This window comes from Zonotrichia albicollis, chromosome 10 (genome assembly GCF_047830755.1).
Source record: "Zonotrichia albicollis isolate bZonAlb1 chromosome 10, bZonAlb1.hap1, whole genome shotgun sequence".
Lineage (NCBI taxonomy): Eukaryota > Metazoa > Chordata > Aves > Passeriformes > Passerellidae > Zonotrichia > Zonotrichia albicollis.
Window position 1 is genome coordinate 5,985,344 of NC_133828.1, and position 26,962 is coordinate 6,012,305.

At 40.6% G+C, this 26,962-nt stretch overlaps 1 protein-coding gene across 2 annotated transcripts in view; it reads right to left on the minus strand.

Moving 5' to 3' along the window:
• The window catches only part of SPOPL (speckle type BTB/POZ protein like), a 31,992-nt gene extending 10,319 nt beyond the window's left edge, over positions 1 to 21,673 (minus strand). For both annotated transcript variants that reach the window (XR_001332767.3, XM_005487895.4), the window contains exons 1-5: positions 21,534 to 21,673; positions 7,584 to 7,718; positions 7,284 to 7,405; positions 6,865 to 7,016; positions 3,283 to 3,410 (exon numbers count right to left, since the gene is read on the minus strand). Coding sequence is in view for 1 of the 2 variants with exons in the window: in XM_005487895.4 (XP_005487952.1) it covers positions 3,283 to 3,410; positions 6,865 to 7,016; positions 7,284 to 7,405; positions 7,584 to 7,661 (480 nt within the window). In the remaining variant the exon portion in view is untranslated. The remainder of the gene's footprint in view (positions 1 to 3,282; positions 3,411 to 6,864; positions 7,017 to 7,283; positions 7,406 to 7,583; positions 7,719 to 21,533) is intronic.
• Positions 21,674 to 26,962: the final 5,289 nt, after the last annotated feature.

Below are 26,962 nucleotides of genomic sequence, written 5' to 3' on the forward strand. Positions count from 1 at the left end.
GTTTAAGTCTTTCACTTAGGAATGGAACAGGACAGCAGCACTCCTTGCTGCTTTTTCAGTTATCTTCACATACCAAGTTCTTTAATCAGTGTGTTGGGAAAACAGGAGAACTCAGCAGGTTTTGCTTCTCTTGTCTGCGAGCACAGACCTGAGAATAAAATCTTTGTAACGAGCCATACTACAAGATATTGATCACTCCATCTCTTAAATACAGAAAATTAGGATTAGATCTTAAGTAAAAATGCTGATACTGTTAGGATCAGGGCTTTGGCTGACATCTGGAATAAATCTGGCATAAAGCTAAACCAGCACAGCTCAGCTTCACAGAAAGTGGGAGCACTGCAAGCCAAACTGCAGACCAGAAGAGGAGGAGGATGATCCAATTACGACAGCAGCTTGGGGATTTGAATCACTGCCTAATTCCCTGTATCATCTCATACCCCCTTGTGAATACAAACAATTCCTTTTTATTCTTCCACCTTAAAAAAAGAGAAAAACCCAAAGCACAGCAAAATTTCCCTTTCACAGTTAGACTGTACATTTATAACATTGAAAAAATCTATAGAGCTATTTCCCAGTTTTCACACACACAGTGATTTCAGGAGATATACATACACACAAAGGAAGTTTTAGCTTAGCCAAGCTCATCTTCTGTTGCCAGAGGAGAGTTCTGCATTTCCAGAGCCTTGACTCAAAGTTCATGGTCCCAGTTGTCCACACAGCATCCTCCTGTTAGCTACAGACAATGCCTAGGGAAAGCCATCTACACACTCTTAATGTGCACTTCAACGGAGCTCTGACCTTCCAAACTTCTGATTTAGAATGGTTTCTAATACATACTGAGAGCTGGGCAACACAATTTGCTACAGGTCATCTTTTTAAGATATAACCCAAGCAAAGTTTTAATTGAAATCTCCCCCACCCAGGTGACCTGGAGTGTATTGTCCTTTAAAGATTCTAAATACAAAGCATTACAGGGTCTGACCTTTCATATCTCAGTCCAACAGGCACACCATAAATCAAGTGCATCCTTTTATTATTTATAATTTATTTAAATAAAGCTGAAACCCAATCAAGTTAATCCCATATAACTACTGAAAACTTGTCAACTTGAACAAGTTCTGTGTGATGACACTTAACAAGGATAATGTCCATGATTTTCTGGATTTTGAATCTGTGGTAATCTAATGGTAAGGGTGATATAAATGATTCCTTGGACTACTAAGGCAGGTAAGATATCTGTGAAAGCAGAGAACATTCTATTCCATTAGCAAATGGAACATCTGGAAGTACTTTCAGATTATATGGAAAGGGAGAATTCAGTCAGAGATCAGTGTGCCCAAAAAACTGAGGCTGTATTTAATCCCAAGTTGCTGCTGGCAGCACCAGACTTCACAAAATATTAAACTTAACAGCCCCTCAGGTGCCATCCAAGGGCAGATCCAGCTGATCTTCAGAATCTCTGGCAACACAGAATGAATATCTTTGCTGCCAAAGACAACCAAATAATTTTCCTGCAAGCCAACAGGAAGAAGGGCCCACCAACAGTCAGTAATCAGAGACCTTCACTCAATATCTGCTACATCTGACAAGTTTTATCAAGCAAAGTGGAATAGTTAAGAACTGGTAAGTCAGTTTTCCAGACAGGAAACAAGCAGGAAGGAAAACATGGAAATCAGAGCTCAGCAGTAAAGTTCTAAAAGGACAAAAACTTCAGGCTTGTCTATAGAAACAGGTCCTTCAAACAACACCTGTCATTTCTAAAGACAGCTGAAGAGCTCTATCACACATCCAAAGAAAGAAATTCCTAAAATATTTGGATTTTCAAGTTTTTCCTTCACCCTGAAACACGCCAGAAGTTATTTTAACATGTTCACTGTGAGCAACTAAATGTTTTACTTCCTTCCACATTTATAATCAGGGTAGGTCCAACACTTCACAAAAGCCACTCACATTAAAACATCAAGATATTTTCATAGGGAAGCACAGCTAAATTCAGTGATTAGCATCAGAATTTAAATAACAGTATTTCTCTGTGGAAATCCAGTATTTCTTCTAGTTATATTTTTTAAACAAGTCTAATCTCTAAATTTAGAGAGTGATCTCTTCCAAAACCAAATGCTACTTTTAAGAGCTTTTCATTTACATCAAAGTGCTCATTAGGAGGACAACTTAAGAAGAGAAAATACTCAAAAGTATCTTTACAGAACCATAAAACACTTGTTATATCTGCTTTTATCACCCAAATAATTGTATTCATAACAAATTTATCATGCAGCTAATTTAACTTGTCTAAGTGAAAATAAGATGCACTATATTTGCAATATCTAGTCTCAAGGGCCACATTTCAATTATTCTTCCTACCCAGCATAATGACATATAATTAAATTGTAATCTTGCCAAGACAATTTTACACATTTCCTGTAAATACACAGATCAAAGCAAACTTATTAGCAGTTAGAGCATCTATCATCCTCCTAAGTCACTAATCACTTTATGGCAGCCCAGATAACCAGCCAATGTATATTCAACATACACTCCACTTACACTGCTACTTTCCATTTATAACACCAGTAAGCTTTTTACTGAAATTTAATAGGAAAATTTAGGTTATGGATATAAATGATATTATAGAAGAAGGGATCCACAATACACCATGAAGTTAAATTTCTAGCACAGCTCTCAATGTTAATTTTCAGTATCAAGCACACCTCCTACAAGATACTTGCATTCTCTCAGAAAACAAAATGTAACAATTAGTCAAAAAATGATGTGTTTAATTTACTGGAAAGACCTGTTCATTGCTTAAAGCCAACAATTAGGATATTAAAGGAATATAGATCCTGACAATCAGTTGGGTTTTCTCTTATAATGTGAACCAGTATGTGAAGATTTCCATCCAGTGAAAACCAATCCTCTAATTCCAAACACAACTTCTTTAAATAAAAGTGACCTCAGTAAAACAGCATTTCTCTAGACAGCACACAGCAGCCACCTCTGGCACAAATAATTCTACAGTCAATTCTGATGTAACAAATGTGGCAAATTCATAAAGAAGTTCAGCAGTTAAAAGTGATCAATTCAATATTCTACACCTCAGTGTACAAGCACCAAAGAATAAAATGAAATGCAATACAGACAAAGCAATGTACATTTTACCAAGTTCATAGATTTCAGAAGACAATTTTAGAGTATGTTACTGTTTAAATCAACAAAAATCTCTATTTATTAGAGCAGGAAACATTGTATTTAAAACTGTATTACTTAAAAATTAATACCCACCTCACAAAATAATGTAAGCTTGTCATCTGGTAGAAGACCATTAGCTTCATCTAATAAAAAATCTCTTCGGATAAATTTCTTAAACCCCCAGTCCTTGCCTTGCACAAACCGATATGCTCTTTGGCTTTCTGATAAAAAATTGTGCACAAATACAGCAAGTTAAAGGAAAATATTAACAAACAGCACCAAATTCCACATCAAGACTAAGAGGTAATAAAAAAATTCATCAGTTTCACACATTTGGATCACGTGTCAACAGAACTGATTAAAGCCTTTTTAATATTGTAATAGTGTTATTTTATAAAACACTTGATGAGCACAATTTGTAATTTGAACCATATCCTCTCATTAGATCTCCCAGGCACCATCCAGCACAAGGAGTTTTTCAGTGAGGGTTTAAGAGTGCCAATGTGTCAAAACAGGAATTGTTCAGAGGGAAGCACCATTACAATGAATTTGTCACCACAAACCCATCCTGACAACGCTCTGCAGTTGTCATAACAATCTGGTTTGACTTCTTCCTGAAATGGAAAATCTTGTTTCACAGGTTGAAATGATTTTGAAATACAGTAAAAGCATTAAAATAGCAAAACAGAAATGAAAGCTTTCAACTACTAAACTATCTTTTGGTCATAAAACATAATAATTATATTTATCTTTTGGCCCCAGTTATAAGAATGAATTTTTTTTAATCCATCAGATTTGCTGTGACAGCACAATTTTTTCTAAAATTCACAGCCAAAAGGGAATTCCCACAGTCATGTCAGTGCAAACACATGTAAATCCAGTAAGATTTTACACATTTTGCATGGCTGGTTGACTGAAAAGTGGCCACTTGTTGCCCAAATTAAACCACAGGAAAGAGCACCCTACACTTAAAGTAAAATGTGCAAAAGAGGTTATTTGGGAACAGCTTTGAGAATCTAAGTAGAATAAAGCACATTCTGAATTAAATTCAGAAAGATTGTTCAAAATGAAGGCAGTAAGAATACTGAAATAAGAGCAGAGTGGGAAGTGGGGAGGGGTCTGATGAAGAGTTGTTTTTTAAAGATTGTTTCTTTCATTCCAAAAAAGCTGGGCAAGAAACACATCACCACTTCATTTGCTGTACACAGCTAAAGAGAGCACGTCAGAAGTTTAAGTCAGAAGGCTGTAATAAAAGCAAAGTGTTTTTCATGACAGAATCTGTTAAAAAACCCTCCAAAATAAAGCCATCAGGAAAGCCAGACTTCCCTCCACTATTGACCTTGGCAGCACCCCTGGAACACACTGGAGCTGGACCACAGAAAACACACACGTGTCACACACTGCCCTCACCTCCAAGAGCTGGAAAAATTCTACTCAGAACAGCTCTTCACTAGGATTATATCAAGCAAAATATCATGTAGAGGTTTTTTTCACTGTATTTTCAGAGCCCACTGAGGAGCCACCCAGGAGCTGTGAGGTCTCTGTCCCTGTCACCTCCTGACACTCCTGTGCCAACAAGCCCTGCTGTACAGAGCACAGCAGCAGAGGGAAATGCACTCCCTCAAGTGCAGTGTGGGCAACAGCACAAACACACAACACTGCTCACAACTGAAACCTGTATACCAAGAAGGAAAAATATGTTTTAAAACAGTATTATCTATTTTTCTTGGCATCTGGATTAGTGTTTTCACACCTTTACCAACTTTTAACCTCATTATCTTGAATTAAAAGAAAAAAAATCAGAACATCACATACCCAAAAGCATTCACAAATTTCTTCTCTAGATTCAGCCCAATTCTTTACTTTGCAGACTTAGATTTACTGTTAGCAGCTACAACCAGCGTTAACCCCCAAAATTAAGAACCAAAATAGAGCAGCACAAAACTGCAAATGTATTTTTCTTCTAATAAAGTCAAAATGTTAGTTCACTATCTGTTTCATACACAGCTTCATCCCTTGAAGCAGCAGCCTATGCATGAATTATCAATTTACAAGGGACATTGGAAATGGGCATCATTTTCCTGTCTCAGTAAATACACAGCACCCACAGAAGCAGATGGCAAATGGCTGGAGAGCCCAAGAAATAAGACTTCTGTTGGTAATTTCCCAAAGTGAAAAGATATTTATAACTCCTGTGGTGCCAAACCCAGCACAGCCACTGTGGCAGAAGCTGCAGACACACCCACTCTCAGGATTTTTAGCACTGCAGTGGATGATGAACCAGCAGAGATGATGGGTCAGGATTTGGGTGTTTGCTACAGAAAGGAACAAACAGCTCACTGGAGATTGGGGTACTGGGGGCCAACAAATCAACCAGAACCCACAATGAACCCCTAAGGCAAACAAAGGGCCAGCAGGACCTGGCTAGAGACTAAAACAGATTGCCCAGATAAGCTGTGGAGTCTCCATCCCTGGAGATGTCAAAGCACCACAAGTCCCAAGCAAAGAGCTCAGGCTGACCCTGAGCCTCCAAAACCCCTGTGCAAACTCAGTAATTCTGTGCTTCCACGATGATCTCCAAATTGGTATTTGTAAATAAAATGTGAAACTGCATCAAAGCCTGTTCACTCCAGGACTGTGTCAAGTCCAGATGTAAACATCCTCCAAATGATTCTCCAAATGTACACGAGTGTCTCTCTGCTCACAAAAGCTCCAGAAATGGAAGTTTGCAGGGACTGAAGAAACCATCAGTGTAAAAGGATTAGTACAGTGAGACATGCATGTGAAACATTTCTATTTACCTCCCTTCCAAAGAGTCCAATCATTTAATTTTTACATTTGAACTCAGTTCTGTGGATTTAATTTGCTGATTACAAGTGGGCCTAGTTATTTAAGGAGAAATAGCATGAACTTTGGGTATAAACACTGCAGAACTACAGACTTTCTGCAAGAAATGGAGAATTTGCAACAAAACAGGACCTGAAACATCTCTTAAATGCTGGAGTAGAAGGGAAGAAAAATAGCTATTTTTCATATACAGGACTTGCAGCAGATCAAATTCAGTGCAGATCAGCATTAAATTATTCATTTCCACAAGAATCCCAGCTTTCCCAAACAGCATTTCCAATGAAGGTTGTGCTCACAAGTTTGAAACTAAAAGATTCCCATACATTTTTCATATCAACAAAACAATAAAATCAAATAATCAGTTATTTCAAAGTCTTCTAATTCCTTGGATACATGGCACGTTTTTAAACTGATTACAGTGTAAATCAGCTGAAATAGACCAAAATATTATAAAGGATGTCTAAAAAATCCAGCCATCTCTGCTTATCCTATTTAAAAATGGAAATCAAACACTTCCAGTGTAGCTGCAAACAAGCAAATACACCTCTGCTAACAGGAAACAAGAATAATCTGCTGGAAAAACTAAATGACAAGGACTTGGAGTGACAGCAGTTGACAATGTGCTGTAATTTATACTGCTGAGGACAGAATTAACATTGCTCAGTGATCAGAAACGTGTGAAACATGAACAGAATTTTATAATTATGTTTCTAAGAGGAAATTAGAAAAGGTATTTTATAAAAGTTTATCTCAATATTAAATTCTGCTCTCAACTGAAAAAAATAACATTGCTGATGTTCTTACAAAACCACATTAATATTCCCTTACCCATTGCTTTTGTTTCTTCTCTTTTAGCATTCAGCAAGGAAAATTTGAATTTTGCTCTGACTTCACTTTTTGGACAACTGACTAAAAGCAAATACAATGACAAGTAGTCTTTGCTTTCATCATCTAATCCCTTTGGATTCACTCTCAGGCACCTGAAAAAAAAGGAGAAATTGTAATTTTTTTAATGGTACCCAGAATAAATTCAGAAGTACTTTTACAAGCCACAATCATAAATGTTACTGAAATAAATGTTTCCTTTGTGATTGCTGCAATTTAAAATTAGAACAAATCCATACCTACACTAACCGTCCAAGAAGTGTCCAAGTTTTAATACTGATTTTTAATTTAACTTTACAATTTTTGTGAGCAAAATAACCCCAAAACAAAACCCAAAGCACTTGGTCAAATAAAGACCTTACCACTTCATTTTGTCATTTGGCCCTGATGAAAATGTAGAACTCTTTAAAACTTCACCCATTTCTTCACGGCAAAAGCTGAAGTTATTAATGGTCCACATGTATGAAAATTTTACTACTTTAACCTGAACAAAAGATCAGAAAATGTTAAGAATATTTAATTTACATATCAAGCATTAGCTATGAGAACCACTTAGATTGTCAGCTATATTTATTCAATATGCCAATAACTTTAGTTTAGTTTTTTTTAACAATTATTATGACAACAACAGAAAATGAAGGCATTGGGATTTATGTAATTACCTGGGTGTAACACCAGCTTTCAGCCACGGGTCCACTGGACATCTCCCCAGGAGGAGGTGGGGTGGGAACCCTTGACATTGCCACTTATTGCAGGTTTATAGTATCAAGAGAGCAATCCAAGCTTCAGTAATTCTCCTAAAAAAAGGAATTCATACATTTTGTTCACCCTTCTTAGGCGTGGGAAATACAAAAACTCATATTACTGTGTTTACTAAATGATGCATCTGAAAATTAAACCTGAAAAGAGGACAATGGCTCTGCTGGGTGTCACACATTAATAACCACTGGGGCTCAAAACCTGCAGGCTGAGCCCTCACACAATAATTTATAAAAATAAGCACCTCTGCATCACACACCACCACTAATGACAATATTTCAACATTCCCTTGCAAATTACCACTCTGGCCACTCCAGAAGTGTTATAACTTTCTTCAGGCTTTCCTCCTTTGACTTGCAGAGTAGCCAGAGCATCATTAGCACAGTGCCTCAGGTTTTCACCCAGACATAATTCCCAAGAACACTCAGCAACCTGGGAGGGGAACAGGCTCACACAGCCCTGAGATTTCTGAATGGAGGGCAAGAAATCAGACCTGCATTTCAAGCAGTGTTTTCTTTCATAGATCTTTAACACCAACAGAGCTGAAGAACTGTAATAACACAAAGCCAGAAAACAGTTTGACTGAACTCCCAACAAGAAATAAAGTGATTTTGTTATGAATTACCATCACCTAACAGAGCACTGAGCTCCTCCTGCCCACCAGGAACTGAGGCACTTGCCCAGATCCTCACACCTGGCTACACAGCAGCAATTGGGCCAGGCCAATGAAAGAAGGTGGGCAATGATGGAGCAGCTCTGAGTTCCTGGCTGGTTCTCCTTTAAGGGAGGGTTTGCTGTCAGCTGTGGGCAGATTCCTGTCACAGGCACAGCCGCCCACTTAAGCCGCCTCATTAAATTGCTAAAAAAGTGAAATGAACCCTGATCAAACCAGAAAAAAATCAATTATTTCTGCCACAAAACATTTTCTCTTAGTGCAGAAAGTTTCTTTAAACATATCCTGCGCTCACTTAGAAGCAACCATCTTTCTGCAACATTTGACTGCTTCACTGTACAGCTCTTTTTAGCTGTGATAGAAGAGCATTAATTGTCTTCCTCAAAAGATGTGATTGCACACCACTAATCATGATGGAACTCTCCAGGGATGGAGCAACACTTAGAAACAAGGTTTCATGCAAACACTGTTAAAAAGCCACTGCAAGAGCATGTACAATTCAGTCATGATGTAACAAGTTCATTATTCCTACAGGAAGAGTTCTGCTCTGTGAAATGCTGTGACCCTCACTGGATGTTTTCCCCTCTGCCTTTCTGGTACTGCTTCTCACTCCTGGTATGAAGCAGCCCTTCCACATCAAAGCCTGCTGACAGGTGATTGCTCTGAATCACAGAAGTATAAAAGCTTGAAAAGAAAGCTAATTCTCAGTTTTTACCAGATGAGGAAGCAGATGTTTTATAATAATATGCCTTAATGAATCTCTACCAATAGATCTGCTATGACAGGGTGAAAACAAAATACTGAATAGGTTTCCTGTAAGACATGGATCCCTGGGACATTGAAAACTAATAATAAACACAATTCAGCTGTCTTTAACAAATGAGTTCTCCCCAAATAAAACTGATATTTGTGGCAACATTCAGTACTTCATTAGAACTTTCTATAAATGAAAAACCAACATCATCCCTAAATTTCATATAACTGAACTTGTTTGCTTCATGTTTTTTTAAGCAGGAGACACATCTATTGTGCATGTTGCGTTTACACAGTTTTTGCTTACATGTTCACAATTGGTTTTGATTCTCTGTACAGAACCACCCAGACTAAAATTCCTGGGAAGGATACATATGAACTTCTGCTTTCATAAAGCAAATATTAGCACTCATATTACCATTGCTTCTGGAAGCACATCCTACTCAGTGGTGACAACTGAAGCTGTTCCCCCGATGCAATGGATTTTGAGACAGAACCATATCCTGAAAGGGTTAGAACAGCTTACCTCAGCCTGACTGACCCTGCTTGCTGCTCCTTGATCCTCCAAAGCTAAAGGCAAGAAGAACACAGCCCATTCCTAATTCTGTCATTTGCATGAGATGCACAGGACTGTCTGCTCTGTCATCTGTACCTCAATTCTCCAGCCCATCAGACCAGCCAGCTCCCAGGAACCATGAAGGAGCAGCAGATCTGAGCCAAATTTGCTCTGAAGGGGTTTCTAAATTGGAAAAGCCTGAAAATAACTGCTGTACACAATCTCTTTTTAAAAAGTGTTCAGTGACCTTGGGCCAGCTACCAGTAGTTATCTGCCCACTCCCATCTCACAGCTAAATCAGCTTGAATCACTGAGAATTTAACTCTCAGCAAAGGTAGTTATTTGCAATTATTTTCAGGTCCATCTGTTGCCTTGTCTCTGTACCTGCTCTGCCCATGGCAGCTGTGCTTCAGAGGCTGCTCCCACCTGCTGCATGGCCTTTATTTAAGGAAGGCCTGATTTCACCTAAGGACACTTCTCAGGTCCTTCTGAACAGCCTCAGCTTTTTGTAAGGTTTCCCCTTTGCAGCACCAGACAAGTGATTTTCACGACCTCCTGATACACCTCTGAGGAACAGATTAACACTTCACTTTTTTGCATGGATTGACTAAGCCAAACACATTTTTAGACTGAGAAAACTGGCAGAAAGCAGTAACTTTAAATCCTTGATACTGGGAGCCTGCATTGAGGAGCTGTCTGCATTTTTTAGTACGTCTGAGCACACAACTTAAACAAAACAAAGAACCAACCAAGACAAACTGAATAATGGGAGAATGAATAAACAGAGCTTCTGATGCTCTGTTAACATGTACCAAAAGATAAGGAGAAGAGTGGAAATGGTCTAGCAGTACTGCAGACCTGCCCTTCACTTTATTAAATCAATTAATTGGGATTTGGGTGGGGTGATGTGGATATTTACTAGAGCTACAAGGAGAGACAGAACACAAGCTCTCAAGATGCTGTCCTGAAATCAGAGGATTTTGGAGGTGTTTGGAGAGGGATTTTTGAAGTCTTTAGACTGACAGCCAGGCCACACTGAGTGGCCACCAGGGCAAAGTGGACCCGGCACAGGCAGCCTGAAGGTGAGAACAGAGATGCAACTACACACCCTTTGTTCTGCAGTGCTCTGCGTGGGGAGGAGACTAAATACTACTCTGAATAAATTGTTTATGAGTCATTGATCAGCCACTGTCATCAGCTCTGACAAAATGGTTTTCCAAGTACCAAGCCCTCATCACAGCCTATTAGACCAAATGGTTGGGAACAGGGAGCTGCAGTTCACAGAACCAGTCAGGGAACGACGGGGTGGAATTCAATCAGTGAAGTGCAGGAAGACAGGTCTGCTATCGGCAGCATGAAACAACTTAGAGGGACAATTTTCATGCTAGAACCTGAATTTATTGCTCTGCAGGCTATCATGAACAAAGCAGCAGAAATGAGGGAACATTATCAGACAATAGCTCCAAGAACTTTCAGGCAATGCTGTGCCTGTCTGGACAGGGCCCAACAAACCAGTCTGTGTGGCCAGGCAGAAATGTCTGACCATCAGGGCAAACATGCACTGGGAGCAGGAGAACAAGCTTTAATGGATGGGTAAAGGAAGTTTCTGGTTTTCAAAAGGAAAATGAGATGTATTTTTAAAGGGTGTCAAGTTCCTTTGTTTGGAGTTTTTCCTAATGAACTGAGATACTGAATGTTGTACAGCAGTCAGTTCTGATTTAATTCAGAATTCATGTTCATTGTCCTCATTGAACACTTTGTGTTAAAAAAAAAGAAAAAGTCAAAGGTTCTTAGTTTGTACTTCCAGACCCCAAACATGATGGGCTTATTTCTACAGGTCTGTTAAGGAAGGTATTGGCTTCACCTGATAATCACTCTGCAAATAGACCAGATTCTGTTAAATCTGGATCTTCCAGGAGCTGATTCTCCTACAGTGAGCAAGCAGGCAGAAATAACATAAAAAAAAGGAGATTTCTCAAAGCACATTTTATTTAGGAATTAACTGAAGTGCCCTCCTAGTCAAACAAATACTTATGCTGAACTTAAAGCAATGTGAAATTGATTATTGTTAATTAATTACCTGCACACACAGTATAAAGAAAGAACAGGCTACCTTCCAAAATATGTATTTGCCCATATTTTCATCAAAAACTGTATCAGATCTCCATTTTCTCAACTTTTAAGAGGAGATCTTAAGATTCAAAGTTACTTCAATAGCACACCTTTCAAAAATATTATCTTGTTTCCCCGTCTGAAATAGAGTATTTATCAACATTATTCTAAACAAGGTTACTTTTTAACCTCTCAGAGCTAAACAAGAGCACATCCCCAGTCTCTTACATCTTGTGCTGGAATTAATTCAACTTTTTCACTGAAAAAGTGACTAGCTTAAGAAAGCATTTCTTTCTAATTATGTATTACTAAATACATAATTTAGAAACCAAATATAGTTTATGAAGTTTTGAGGGTTTGGCTTTAAAAAAAAAAAAAGCAAAATAAGTTCTTCTTCATTCAGTAACATGAACTCCCAAAAACCCATTCAAAATAAACATGGTGTAGTTACAGAGACACTTATTTAATTTCCTCTCATTAAACGATCAGTGAATAAAGTATTACATGGTATTATATAATTAATATGTAAGTGTTTTATATAAAACTAGTAATATTTGTTCAAGGAATGTGTTTAATTTTTCAAATTACGAAGAAGGCAAATTCTTGGGAAAAACACCATCTTATCACTTCTTGGCTGAGGAAGAATATATTTATTAATATAAAACAAATAAACCAAATCAAAATAGTTAAGTCTGAAGTGAAAGACATACTAAGGCCAAAGACAAAGTTATTTCTGCACTGCCCCAGCTGGATCACACAGTTCTAGGCAGCACCAGCTTATGAAGGCCAAACCATTTAAGAGTGAAGAAAGCCATGTTCCTTTGTCACTGATCACAGACAGATTTGTGTAACAGCCACCCACCACCTGGGTCACACTTATTTGGTGGCATGAAATGCCTATGGCTTGCAATTTGTTTGTTTAAGATTTTGCCTTATAAGCGAATTAAGCTTACATAAATGCCTATGATTTTTACTAGTAAGTAGAAAAAAAATGAACTTTGCAAGAAATAGGATTGTTTTCTTAATTAGTAGGATTTGCATCCCTTCACAATTGATCTTTTTGAAAGAATTGCTGTTGTATTTCCTAAACAGCTAACTATTAAACTAAGTTTCCTGCTGGATGATCCACAACACAATAACAGATGCCTGAAAGGTCTATTAAGCTCAGGCAGTTTTCCAATTTGTTCAGTTATTATCTCCTCTGAAAACACACTTACGATATACCTACGAAAATTTAAATACAGTAAATTTATACCTACAGTAAAATTTAAATACAGTGTTCAGCATTTATGGATTTTTTTCCATCACTGCATCATTTGAGTGAACAGAATTACTCACACTTACACAATTGCAATAACATATATCCACCCCCTAAGTTAGAAAACTTATAGGTTAAGGAGGTACTAGAGTTTGTGTTATCTGTAGTTATTCTAACATGAATAATTTCACCTTTTTGGGGCAAAAGAAGGGAACTACAGTTGAGTTACACACAGGAAACCCCTATAACACTTACTGAAGAGGCAGCCCATAACACTTAAAAAGGTTTGAGGCTTTTTTGGAATATGATATTAAAAAATGCTTATTTAAGTATACGTTTGATCGGGAACCACACGATAGCAACTAAGTTGACACAAACCCAGCTTTGGGGCTCAGATCAGAAGCTCTGGCTGCTCCTGTGTGCCTCATGCTCACCATGTCACCCTTGCCATGCCACAGCCCTGCCACGAGACACAATCAGCAGCCACACCAGCCAATTCATGACTCTCTCTGCACTCTTCCAGTGAGGAAAACAAATCCTGCCATGGACTGGGCTGTGACAGCTGAGAAACTCCATATCCACCCTGTCACCCCTGCCTGGGGACAGCAAACTCCAGCAGAGAGAGGGCAGGCAGCTGGGGTCACAGGCATCTCAAAATAGCTGCAACTAAGACGCCAGAATTTAAAAGCGCATCCTCATGGTGCTTCCAGCAAAAAGGCCCCAGCAAGGCATAACCCAGCACATGGGAAATGCCCAACTTTTCAGAGGGACGATGGTGTACCTATGACTGGTGACTCTGAGGTCAGCAGCTCAAAATTAGCAAGGGAATACTATTAATTGTAAAAACTGTAAAGTTGCTTACATGCTATTTTCAGTCTTTGCTTTTAATTTTCTTTCCCATCCTAAGGCTTTGAAAAATAAAGTTCAATTTTACCTCAGCTGTGAGAAAGCCCAAGTGCTCAGCAGAGTTGAGCTGTCTAGTTTACATCACTGATAAAAATGTCTCAGCATTAGCCTTGCATTATTGTTCTGTAATACAGAAAACCCACTGTGCTCTGTATTAGCTATCCCAGACCATCCCCTACAGCAGTCATCTATGCATTTCCCTGGAGAAGAAATGCAAGATTATTTCTTACAGCATTTTTCATTTTCATTGCCCAGTCTAGTTTTACAGGACCCAAAAGAGGTGTATTTCCACCACGATTCCTCTTGGGAAAATATTCTATTCAAATAATCTATCGCTGTCAGGGTTTGTTTCCTAGTATACAGCCAAAGTGATCTTTTCCCCTCCTTAGTTTCACTCCATTACTCTTACTCCAACAAATCACTGACATGTGAAAAGTATTTTAAATGAAGACATTTTTTCCCTAAATGCTTCAGTTCCACACAATCAAGAGTTCACCAAATCAAAAATGCTAATCTTCACTTTCTTCTTTGCACTTGGAACAGGAGTTTGTTTAAGCCAACAGAAAACTGATTCCAATTGTAACAAAGAAATATCTTTCTCTAGCAGATTCACAGCTAGTCTGGCGTGGTTTGGGCTGTTTTGGGTTTCTTTTCTTTTAAAATCCATCAGATTTGTGGAAAGCACTGGCCTGTACTCTGCATTGTCATTTGCTGCAAAGGAGCTGTACAGGGAGCAGAAAGTTCTCATTAACTTCTGCAGACTGGCATCACCTGCAAAGGTCACACTGAATTGGTACAGCTGCTTTCAGCAGGCAAAAGCTCACACTCACAGACGCTCTCAGGAGGGGGCAGATCACTCATTTGTTGCCCTGTTACCTCTCATGGCAAAGCAGTGGTCACACTGAGCACACAGCTGCATCTTGGAGATTCCGAGAGTCACAGCTCATTTCAGGCCCCCTCTATGCCTGAGTGTCAGACTTAATGCAAAAAACAAGTGATAACCTAAAGCTAGGAAATTGAGAAAAAGGGCCTAAAACTCAATTCTGCCAGAGGACAAACTGCATTTGATGTTAATTTGCCCCAAGAGTCTTGAAATTGAGCTAATTCACAACAGCTGATTAGACAAATCCTAGGAAAGGTAGGCCAAGAGGTAAGAGCTGCACACACACTTGCTTTGGTGAATATGAAGCAGTGACCTCTAAAAGCCAGCAAAACTTCACATCTCAGGACAGGATGGCAGCTAAACTGGTTTAGACTCACAGAATCATAGAATATCCTGAGCTGGGAGGATGATTGAGTCCAGCTCACAAATTAGTCCAACAGAAACTGGCTTCTGAATTTCAAAGACAAGCAGACAACTTCTACCATTCAAAAAACATCCAGGTACTGTTTTGCTTATACTTCAGACTTTAAGAACCATTCAGATATAATCTGTTTGATATAATCCCTTTTTCCACTACAAAAACAATCCAAAGCTTGGCAGTTTCCTGTGAGTTTCCCCACTGACACACTCTTAGTTGCTCAAGGCAGAGAACATTTCCCAAGCAAGCAGCAAGGCAAAGAGGCTGGCACAGGCCGGTCGGGGTGGCCTGGCTGTGCAGTAAATAGATTTGGTTTCATCCTGGGCGCTGTCAAACAAGGCAGACCAGAAGCAGATGTGAGCGTGCTGCTTTTTTGCCTCGGTGCACACACAGGAGACACAGCCCCGCAGTGAATCATCCCGCCCCCCACACGCAGCACAGCGCTCTCCCAGAGCACACACACAAACAGCAGGGAAAAAAAGAGATTTACTACCAGCAAATCAAGAAGTCAGCCAGCACCAAGTGCTGAGCACCTCTTTACAAGTGACTCTGGAAAGCTCGGAAGGCTCAGACACTGTAATTTATGAGTGACCCAGACTAACACTTGATGATGTTACTGCCATTTATCTTTTCCCTCAGCACTCAGTGAGCAGTCTCACACTTGTTGGAGGGGATGGCACCTCTCCAAACACAACTGCTATTTAATCATTAAAAATGATGCCTGGCTTGTAAAACAATATTCAAAATCACTGGCTACAGAATAAAAGTGGATTTTGCTTCTTGATCTTATTAATATAACGAGTCATAGAAACTAACTCTGGGTATAAAGTTTGCCACACACAATTCTGAACAGTTTACTGAGTACTGAAGCTTTTATTTCACTTCTAGTTAAATCATGCTTTCCTTCTCTCTTCCCTTCCTCTTTTTTTTCAAAGGGGAAAACCCCCACTTCAGCAGAATGTTACTAAAAATGCCCTGTTTTGCCATAAACAAGACAGGACCTCCCCTAATCACAAGCCTCTCATGAGATGCAACAGTATTAATTCAAATATTTCAGATTTATTTACTGTATTCTTTACCCTGGATCAACCACCTGCCCAGTGGATTTTGAAAAACTTGCCTAAAATGTATTTATGCAAACTTCTTCAGTATAAGTAGTTTCAGTTTCTTAGAAACTATATCACCATTGCAACACAAATATTATTCTGCTGCCATTTTAATTTAAATTTGCTCGCTATATGCACATAAATAAACAAAAAAATTCTACCTTGACATACTCTGCAGAGATCAGAGAAACCCACTGCAAATAGATTTCATACATTTTATTCCTCTGAAACCACCACATGCCAAGTGCAGTGCCAGATCCAAGAGTGAGATCACACCCACTTGGCCAGTCAGCACAGCAATGCATTAATTAACCTGCAATCACACAAATCAGCCAGAGATTTCAGACAGCTTCGTCTTCAGAATAACATTTTCAGAACTGAAAAGTATGACTTTAAATAAGTTCATGTAAACTCTATGTGGAACTTTCCAAATGCGCGAAAAAACCAGCTAAAAAGATGCATAAATCCAGATGTACACAAGTAATTGCTGCAAGTAACTTTGCACACAGCACAGTCAGGTTAGTTAAAATGAGTATTTTGTCCTGTTACAAGAACAGCTACTCAACTTGATACGTAAATATCAGTGTGCCCACTGGTACATCTGATACTTACAAAAAGGAGCTCAGATTTAATATTTTCATTGTTTAATGCTCCATCCCTGAAGCTGAAGAAACCATATTAACCACTGATTATATAAATTCATTACAAACAAGTTCTGGTTTTATCTTCAAGAGTTTTGATTACAAACAAGTAATTCTGAAACTAATCTCAGTTAACAAGGAATCTGTTTTAAAATTTAAGAAAAGCTGCCACTAAAGAGTCATGCTTTTGTTGCTGAGGTAATGTCTACATATGAAGTAATTCAGAGCCCTATTGTGAAGACAGTAAATATGTGTCTCCTCTAAAGAATTTAGAGGAATTATTAGCTAATCTGAATCACTAGATAAATTTACTAAGTGCTTGAAACAACACATAACTTGTGTTGAGATTTTTCTTTGACTTAACCCAGTGGTTTTTAACTTAAACTCTGTGTACTGAAATCATCTGTATTTCGTAGGCTACAGGCCATGCTAATGGAGAAAGCAGATTCATCAATTAGAAACCGAATCTGAATAAAGAAAGCCAGGAAAATGAAAGCTTTTGTGAACTTTTCCAAAGAAAAAGTCAGCACGGAACAGAGAACTAGAAAGTAGAACACCAGAGGAGAAAGTAATACCAGCTATTCCTCAGGCCAGAGGAGCTCAACTCCAGTTGTTCAGGAAGCAACTGCTGATGCAGCCACCCAAATCCTTTTAGAGACACCCAAAAAAAAAAAGCTCTCTAATTAATTTGCTGAACATCCAGCACACAAGAAAACAAGACATTTGGAAGAAATCAAGTGCAAGTCATCACCCCCCATTTCCTTCATCTCCATTCGCAGCCCTACTCACAAATCGATTTTGCAAAAGACTTGACCAACTGGTAAGTGAGCTCTTGGGAGGGGACCAACATTAAAGGAACTACCAGGAAGGAGGCCAAGAGAAAGCTGGGCTCCCAGGTTTCACCCAGTGATCCTTTCCACTGCACAACAATGAGAGGTTCCCACCCCATGAACTTTGGAAGTTTCCCAACTGCTGGAGACATTTACTCCACCAACAGCAGCACTGCCTATGCCAAGAGCTACTCTCTTGCACTCTCCCTGGCACACAATTGCTTTTTCTTAAAGCACACAGGTAAATTGCACATCAAATGATACTTCACCCTTGAACTAGTTAAGAATTCAAGTCACAATATAGTGCAAGGAGCAAATGCCATATGAACCACGATGAACTTGTTACAATTAAAAGTAGCACATGTAATATTTTTCACCAAAAAATGAAGTGATAAATGGGAGATGCAAGGCAGTATCAAGGATAAGTAATCTAATTCAGGGAATTTGGATATGTGAGCTCTCTGGATTATTCCATGCCAATGACTTTCTGGATCAGCTGAAAGAGTATCTGACTTTCCACTACATTTCCAAAATGCTATATGCAAACACTCATCACAACAACGTTGACAGATACATGCATGGTTGCAAAGTGATTCCTTGTACAAAACATAAAAAACCTTGTAGCTGATAAAGAATAATTTTAAGCCAGGCTACCAAAAAACACATTGGAAAGCTATTAAATTTGAATAAAATGGAACCAACAGAGTTGAGGTTTCTAGCTGAGGGTTTTTAGGTTAAACTCTCTCCAATACTGAACACACACTCCTGCCAAAATTCCACCACACAAGTTGAACAGTTTAAACATTACCAAAACCCCACATTTATGCAAAATACTCACTCTGTAACACAGTTACACTTCTTGAGAAACCCACTGAACTAAGGCCAGCGACCATCTTCTCTCAGTTAAGAACTACAACATCAACATTACCACCACTAAAACACCTCCACCTCTCACAGAGCTCCAACAAATCTCCACAAAGTACTGAGGACAAGCTGAATGAGAGATTTCCTACTTCCATGTGAAGGGACAATTCCAACAGGAAGCCTTTGGTTATCAGTGGGACAAGAAGCAACAGAATGTCACAGGAACATGAACTGGAAATCAAAGGAAGGAAGGTGTCTTGTGAATATGTATGTATTTGTAGAAGGGACAGGGAATCGTGGAATGGTTTGGGTTGGAAGGAAACCTGAAGATCATTTATTCCAACCCCCCTGCCATGGGCAGGGACACCTTCCACTGTCCCAGGTTGCTCCAAGCACGATCCAACCTGGCCTAGGACACTGCCAGGCATGGGGCGGGCACAGCTTCTCTGGGCACCCTGTGCCAGTGCCAAGGTACAAGAGGCTCTTGGAGACCACAGGCATTAGTCAATCACTGAGGCAAGTAACTTCTCTATTTCATCCCAAAATCCAGGGCCAGGACATCCAGGACAAAATGCATGGTCCTCAGGCTCTAATTGGGAGCACAGCATTTTGAAGATCCCTGGATTTTATGACTACAGCTACCAGGCTCCTGCTTCTGGCAAGTGTAACAATCTCACTTAAGACTTCCTTAGTCTCAACCAGGTTTTGCTAAATACACAGGAAGCAGACTGCTTTTGACAAGGAGACAGAAATGCCCATAAGGAGCATATGAACCTGTCACAAAAACTGTGAGAAAAAAAACCCACCAAAAATATCCACTTGTCATCAACATGAAAATATAACAAAAAAAGAAAAAAGCAGGCTGAGGTGGTTTTGTAAGGCAAGACACACAGAAGCCTATGCCTGGGCATACCAAAGCACCTGGAAACATTCAACAGGACACATTTCTAATTACCACCACCTCTACAACTGCATGGGATGCAAAGAGAAAAAAAAGTGAACAGATGTGAAGAGATTGTATATGAAAAACAATGTAGACTGTCTGCCAAAGCAGGCTGAAAACCTGGGAAGAATGAATGAAGTGAGAAGTTAATGAGATTTAAGTGCAAGTCAACTGTTTCCTGTTGCTGTCCTCAGCTATTTCTTCTCCACTCCAACTTATGTTGATAATGACAACTGGTTTTATTCTCTCTACTGTATATTTATGCTAAGGTGCTTTCAAAGGCACAAAAATCAACAGAGAAACACAACCTACAGAAAAAAAAAGGAGGGAAAAAAAAGTAGATTTTAACTGAACATGCAAAACTGTAAACAGCATGATGGCTGAAATCAGTGATTAGGGCCAGAAATAAAACTTGGTAGCTTTTCAAATTCATTTTATATTTGTCTATAGCATATACAAGTTTTTAATAGCAACAAGTAGCTTGCGCCGCCTATGCAAGTACAGAATGTAATTCTTTATTTTCACTGACAGTTTAAAAGCAGGCTGCAAAGAACCAAAGTTAAAAGTTTGGCAGAAAGCTGTTTCAAGGGAATATAACACCAAGGATATTTCTGGATATTTAAAATCTCAGATTTCCAGAAGAGAGTTAAATACAGTTTCTGCTGATGTACCAAAGGCTGACGAGTTTGCAGCTTTATACACAAAAGGCATATTGTTTAAAAATTATTTTCCCTTTCCTGAGTAAATATCCCCTTGCAGAGTGAGGGGGAAATAACCATGCAGTAGACACACACTGGAAATCCTTCACAAACATTTATGGTTATCCTGGTCACACATCCCAGAAGGCCCAGAGAGAAGCCAGGTAAAATACTTCCAGAAGTGACAGTAACTAAAAAGGGATATTTATTTCCAGAAATAATACAACTACAAGTAAATAACAGAAAATGAGACATTTCTGTTAACCTTTTTTTCTTATGGTTAAAACAAAATGCCTTGGCAGGCATACAAATGGTTTAGCTCAGAACCACTGTGGTAAAAATTCCTGTAACCATATGGGATATCTATCAAAATAATGCTTTCTGCAGAACTGATAAGAATAAGGAAGGACTCTAATCGACTCTGTCACAGATTGTTCCTCCTGGCAGGAGGTTCCAGACAATCCTTTTTGTCCAAATACTATTTTTATGACTCTCGACACCTATTTAGAAAAGAAATTTAGAATACAGTCACAAAGCAAAGCTACGTTTTAAAACGGATTGCTGATTCCAGTATCCTAGAGTTTAAAAAACACCGAGACCTCAGCCTGAGCGATATCGATATGGCCTTTGTTTTGCCGTTTTCCATTCTTTACGGTCTTTCTCACCTAGTTGCGCCTTCGAACAGCCTCAGTGTGATGCAAATCCTTCCCGGACTCTCGGGAATTTCAGCAGACGACATCATCAGGTGAAACCAGCCTGACTCAACTCCACTTCCTGACCATGGCTAAGATGGAGCGCGCAGCCGAGGGGAGCATTGCTCACACACATCCCCCGAACCCCGCCACAAACTTTGCCGCAGCCCAAAGACGGCCAACAACCAGAACAACCTCTCAGCCAGCACCCCCTCCCCCGCCGCCTCCTTCTGCTTTCTCACACGGCGTCAACTTCCCAACCCAAACCGCACCGGGGTATCGAGGGCAGGGGCGGGGAACACCGCGCCGCTCCAGGGGCTCTCCGCGGCGGGCAGCGCTCACCGGGGCCTGCGGGATGCGGAGATCGCCGGAGCCCCGGACCGCGGACAGCCGACACCGCCCGCCCCACAGCACGGCACGGCCCGGCCCGGCCCGGCCCTCCCACAGCACCTCCCGGCGCTGCCCGAGGCCACAACAAAGCCTTTCCCCCCTCACCCCTTACCCCCGGCCCGGCACGTACCGGATCGCGGCGCTGGCGGGGCGGCGCGGCGGGGCTCATTCCGCCGGGGCGGGGACGCTGTGACGGTCACCGGCGCCCGGCGGGAGGCGAAGGCGGCGAGCCCGGGCGGCGGCGGAGCCGCATCGCTGCCCCCGCGCCGAGTCCCGCTGCTCCCGGCCGTGCCCGCCCCGCGCTCGGCACCTCCCGGCTCCCGCACGGCCCCGCTCCCGCTCCCGCCGCACTTCCGGGAGGGAGCGGTCACGCGGCCGCGGGACGCGCCGCTTCCATCCGGGAACGCGCGCGGGGCGGGGCGGGAGCCGAGTGGGCCGGGCCGGGCCGAGCCAAACCAAACCAAACTAAACCTCACCAAACCAAACCAAACCAAACCAAACGCTTTCTGTGAACGCTGCCGGGGACCCCAGCGGCTCCTCGGGGCTCACAGAGCTACCCCACAGCACATGGCGCAGGGCCGCGTCCCGATGGTTCTGGAATATCTCCGCTCCTCACCCTCTCTGCGCAGTCTCTTCCAGAAAGGAGCTCTGCTCTTCCCCGTGCTCCGGTAGAGATTCTTGTGCCTTCCCCTGGCCTCGAGTTCCCTCTCTTGCCCGTCCAGAAGAATGGGGCGCCTCTCCTGAGGGGCTGGGACAAAGGGATTGTTCAGCCTAGAAAAGAGAAGTTTGGGGTGACCCAATTGTGGCCTTGCAGTACTTGAGGGGAACTTACTGGGAAGATGAGGCAAGGATATTTACGTAGCATGTAGTGACAGGATAGGGGTGAATGGGTTCGGATGGAAAGAGTGGGTTTAGATCAGATATTAGGGAAAAATATATAAATTTTGAAGGTAGTGAGGCCCTGGCATGGGTTTCTGTGGCTGCCCCATCCCTGCATGTGTCCAAGGTCAGCTTGGACAGGGCTTGGAGTCACCTGGTATAGGACAAGGTGTCCCTGCCATGACAGGGGGTGGAACAAGATGATCATCAAGGTCACCGAACCCAGACCATTTCATGGTTCTCTTGCTTGGCACCACCTGGCATCATATTCTTGGCACCCCTTTAGGTATTTCTACACATTAATGAGGTCCCCTCTCAGCTCTCTCTTCTCAAGGCTTAACAGGCCAGGCCCAGCTCCCTCAGCCTTTTCTCAGAAATGTTCCAGTCCCCCAATTTATCCTCATTGCCCTCTTCTGGACCTCTGCCCCAAACGGTCAGCAGGGCTCCTCTGAGGACTCCTTATTTACTTATTTTTATTTTGTTTTGTTTTTCAGATGATACTGACCTGAAATTGACCTGAAATTGTCACTCGCAAGCTCCATCTGCTCCCAGTAATGGGGCTGGAGAAGAGCCAGTCCTCAGTGACTGTTCCCCCCTGTACAGGCTGGTGTTGGGCTCTCAGCTTCTCACCGTGCCCACAGATCTGCTCCAGACTGGCACAGACACTTCAATATCGTCAGTCCACAGTCCTGACCAGGAATCTTCTTCTCCCTCCACAAATGTTCACCACTAAGCAGTTCTCAGACCTGTTGGTCAGATCTGTTTCCTTTAGAATCAGGTGAATTTCTCTACATCACTGAAGTAGTTGCTTCTAAAAATAAATGGTGTGATAATTTGTAAATTACATGCACAGTACTGCAAAATTCCCTGTGGAGGCCTGAAAATAAAACTTAAGCAATATGTTTTGCTTTGTTTTTCAAACAAACAGGGCTTTAAAGAAAACATCCTCTATGGAGACAATTAAGACCCAGTGACACCTTAATTGCTTCTCTTGAGAATGAGCACTAAGAATACACACACAGAGCATTGTGCTGTGTAAGGATACCCAGGCTAGCAAGGTCTCAAAATCGATACAACTGCATTAGTGAGGCTCAGAGCCCTGGATAATTCATCCTGCAGAGAAAAACTGCCCTGACAGGGCCATACTGCCTTTGGTAGTACTAGTTCTCTCAGAGCTATTTCATGAACCTGTTCAGCCCTGCACTCTATTTTCAGATGTCTCAGCAGTTTTTGTTTCTTTGGAGTCTTTTTTACACCAGCCCTTTTAGGAAACAGCTTTACATCCACAGCCAGTGCTTACTCCATTTAGTGAGCAGGATTCTTGCAGGGGGACCAGGCTGCTTTTATGTTGCCCACTACTTAGAAGAAAATACAGTAAACATTTGTCATTCGTGAGAAACACAAACAGAACACAGAATGTTTGGTCTTGTGAGCTGAGCAGTTGAGTGATTGGACACACTGTTGCTACTGGGAAGTGAAAGATGACCATTCTTTCACAGGGCAGAATTCAGTCACTCTTAGTGAAAATCAGAGGTGCATTTCTAGTTGTAACTGAAGAGTCTGCAACAGGAATCTTAGGATTTAAATAGAGCAACTTGGCACATAAGAAAATCAGTAAGTGAATCTTTGTGTCTAGTAACCATCACCTCCCTTAAATCCCACTCTAGAGAAAGTCTGCACAGATGAATCATTAACAGAAGTTGTGGAAAACATGCATATTTGCCAGCAGTCAAAAGGTGAGATTACAGCTCATGCATCCCTTGGGCTGAAACGTTCCTTTGCTCCCCCTCGGATATTGTGGGGTGTGGGCACATGCCATGGCAGGGTGTGTAAATGGGGGCCAAGCAGAGCAGCTGCCACCTTCCAGATCTGAAGTCTCTCCACTTGCTTTTAGCAGAAGTTCAACTTATTTTCCTTTACTTTTTATCCACTGCTTAGTCCCGTTTCCTGCTGTTCCCCCTCAGATTCCCTTTTTTGCACCCTCTCAGTGCTGAATTGAAGTGCCCCATGCAGTGTTGGTTTGTTGTGTAACACTAAGGTGAAATTCTGTCACTTTAGGAGGCATCGGTGTGATTTGCATTTTGGCAGCACTTAGTGGGTCAGTTGAGATGAGTGACCCTTCTTGCCAAATGTTTTACCAAACACAGAGTCTGTAATCTGGTTATGACAGAAATTGTGGAGAAAACAAGGCAGGTGATTAAGCACGCTTCCAGAACAAAGATTTTGGCAGAGACCAGAGCAAGGACAAAACTTTCCTGGGTCCAGAGTGAATGCCTTGGGTCATGCTTCCTCAGACCAGGCAGGAGGACTCACAGGAATATCCTCTTAAAATATACACCATTTTCTGGCAGGACCTTCATGGTATTTATACTTTTCAAAAAACTGTTCAGAAAGAGACCATGCTAGTTTATTTTCCTAAATAAAACTCAATACTAAATGTATTTAATTTCCAAATTACATCCTGGGAAAAGACACCTGAAGAAAGCAGAATGGCTGTTGCAGTTGTTTTTAATTGTGCACACAGCCAGCAGTACTGACTCCTCTATTTAGACTGCCCATCACTTCTCATTGTGAAAAAGCTCTCAATGCACACATTTATGTGTGAGGAAGGGTTGTTTAATGTGAAAGGCCTCTAAAATAATTTTATTTATTGCTCCTAGAAAGATTAAGAAGGCATATTAACGTACAGCTATAAAAGGATTAGTATGTGGAGATTTTCAGTGCTCTAGTCTGGGCAGGCAATACAGTGTGATCAAGTTTCAGGCTGTTGGGAGGTTCACCTTAGATAAATCCCTCAAAACACAAATTCTGTCTGCTATGATTTTAAACATGGTATTTCTTGTGCTTCTATGTGAAATACAATTTATTGGAGGTTGTTGATGAGATTTCTTCACCCTTGTTTTGTGGTATGAGGTGAGCTGAATTCAGCTGCTGCACATGGTGATGTTAACTCCCAGGGCCTGTAAATAGATTGGTTTTGGTATTACTCCCACAGATTTAAGGGAAGTACTTGCATATGTAAACATGAATTGAAGTGATTTGCAAAATGCAGTTGTGAGTGGAAGCCATTCTCCACTCAATAAGTAGTCACATTTCAATGGTGAAATTATATATCCTAATTACAGATTCATCATAAATCTCTGAGATATTTCTCCTGAAAGGAGCCATTTATATACATGTGTGTAAGCACATTGCTGCAATAAGTTTTCAAGATCCTCAACAGGATTATGTCACTAAAATAACATTTTTGAAAGAAATTAAAGACAGGAATTTTAATTTAATCTGTTTTTAAATCAGGGTAATTATTTCATTAACATATTCTAGAGAAATCCACTGCAAGCAACCCGAGAGAGGGCAAGTATTACATGATTTCTGTTTTCTTTTTCTGTCTGTTGTCCAAATGTGAGCACTTTCTGGAGGAATCATGATAAATCCATAGCATCTTATTTATTTCAACCCTATTTACTTTTAACAGAGCCAGCAGACAACACTGCAAATATACTGCCAAGATGTATGGGTGACTTTGCATTAAGTAAATGCAAAGGCAAATCTAGCTGATATAAATCACTATTATATGGGCAGTTTTAATAGAGTGAAAAATTTCAGCAGGAAAGTTTTTTGTCTTTTTGTAATAGAAGGGCTTCAGAATTTGAATTGCTTTTTGGAATTTAAGGTTCCAGGGTATAAAGATATTACTCAATTTAGAGTGACTTTTCCACCTTAAATTATTTTTATATCTTCCTGGATTTCCTTTCTGAAAAAGAAAAGAATAAAACTTTTAAGTCATTACAAATAACTAATTTCCTACAAAGTGGCGATAGAGCCCTGAAATTATTCAGTAGTGTTTCAACAGAATGGGTCTTCAATTGGAAAGGTCAGTGTTTTGAAGCCAGCACTCTTCACTGTGAAATATCTGCTGGTTTTGCAGGAAGGTTTCAGCACAGATGCAGTTTCCCTGAGAGGGGAGGGTGACTCTGGAGGAGTGAAGTGTTCCTGCCAGTGGCTGCAGCTCAGAGCCTGACTGGGGGTGAGTCACAGCCAAGTCTCTGTTTTTCCTGATTCTGAGTGAGTTTTGATCTTCTATCTTTCACCACAGATAAAAACCACCAAGCTCCTGTAACCACCAAGTCTTCTCTGTTTATACTTTGCATAAACAAACACTGGTTTTAGCAGAGGCTTGAACTTGGGACTTCCAAATTTCACCTGAGCTCAGCAGCTGCTGGGTGTGAGCTTCCCTTTCTTCTTCCATTAAAACAAATAAATACACACTGGACAGATTTTCATGCAAAATGTGAAAACGTTTCAGTTTTCTAACTTTTATAAGACAGGCTCAGGTTTCCCAAATAGTTTCAGTCAGTTTTTCAACACATTTTGTTTCAAGAGGTGCTTATATGTTATTAGTGTTAAAAAAGAATTATTAAAAAGAATTTGCTTTGTATTGCCATGCTCCTTTCCATCAGTTTCTGTGTTTTTGCTATTCACTGTTATACCTTAAAATAGAGACTAAGGACTTCAAAGCAGGTATCCTATCTTCCTGCGGGTATTTCTTTAATTCATAATGGCAGAAAACTTCTGGAAACTGGTTGCAACACTGCATGACAATAACTTTTCTGCAGAATGATGAACTGCAAATCACTGACCATCTTTGTTTTATTCCTCCCCAATGTTTTCTTACGTAGT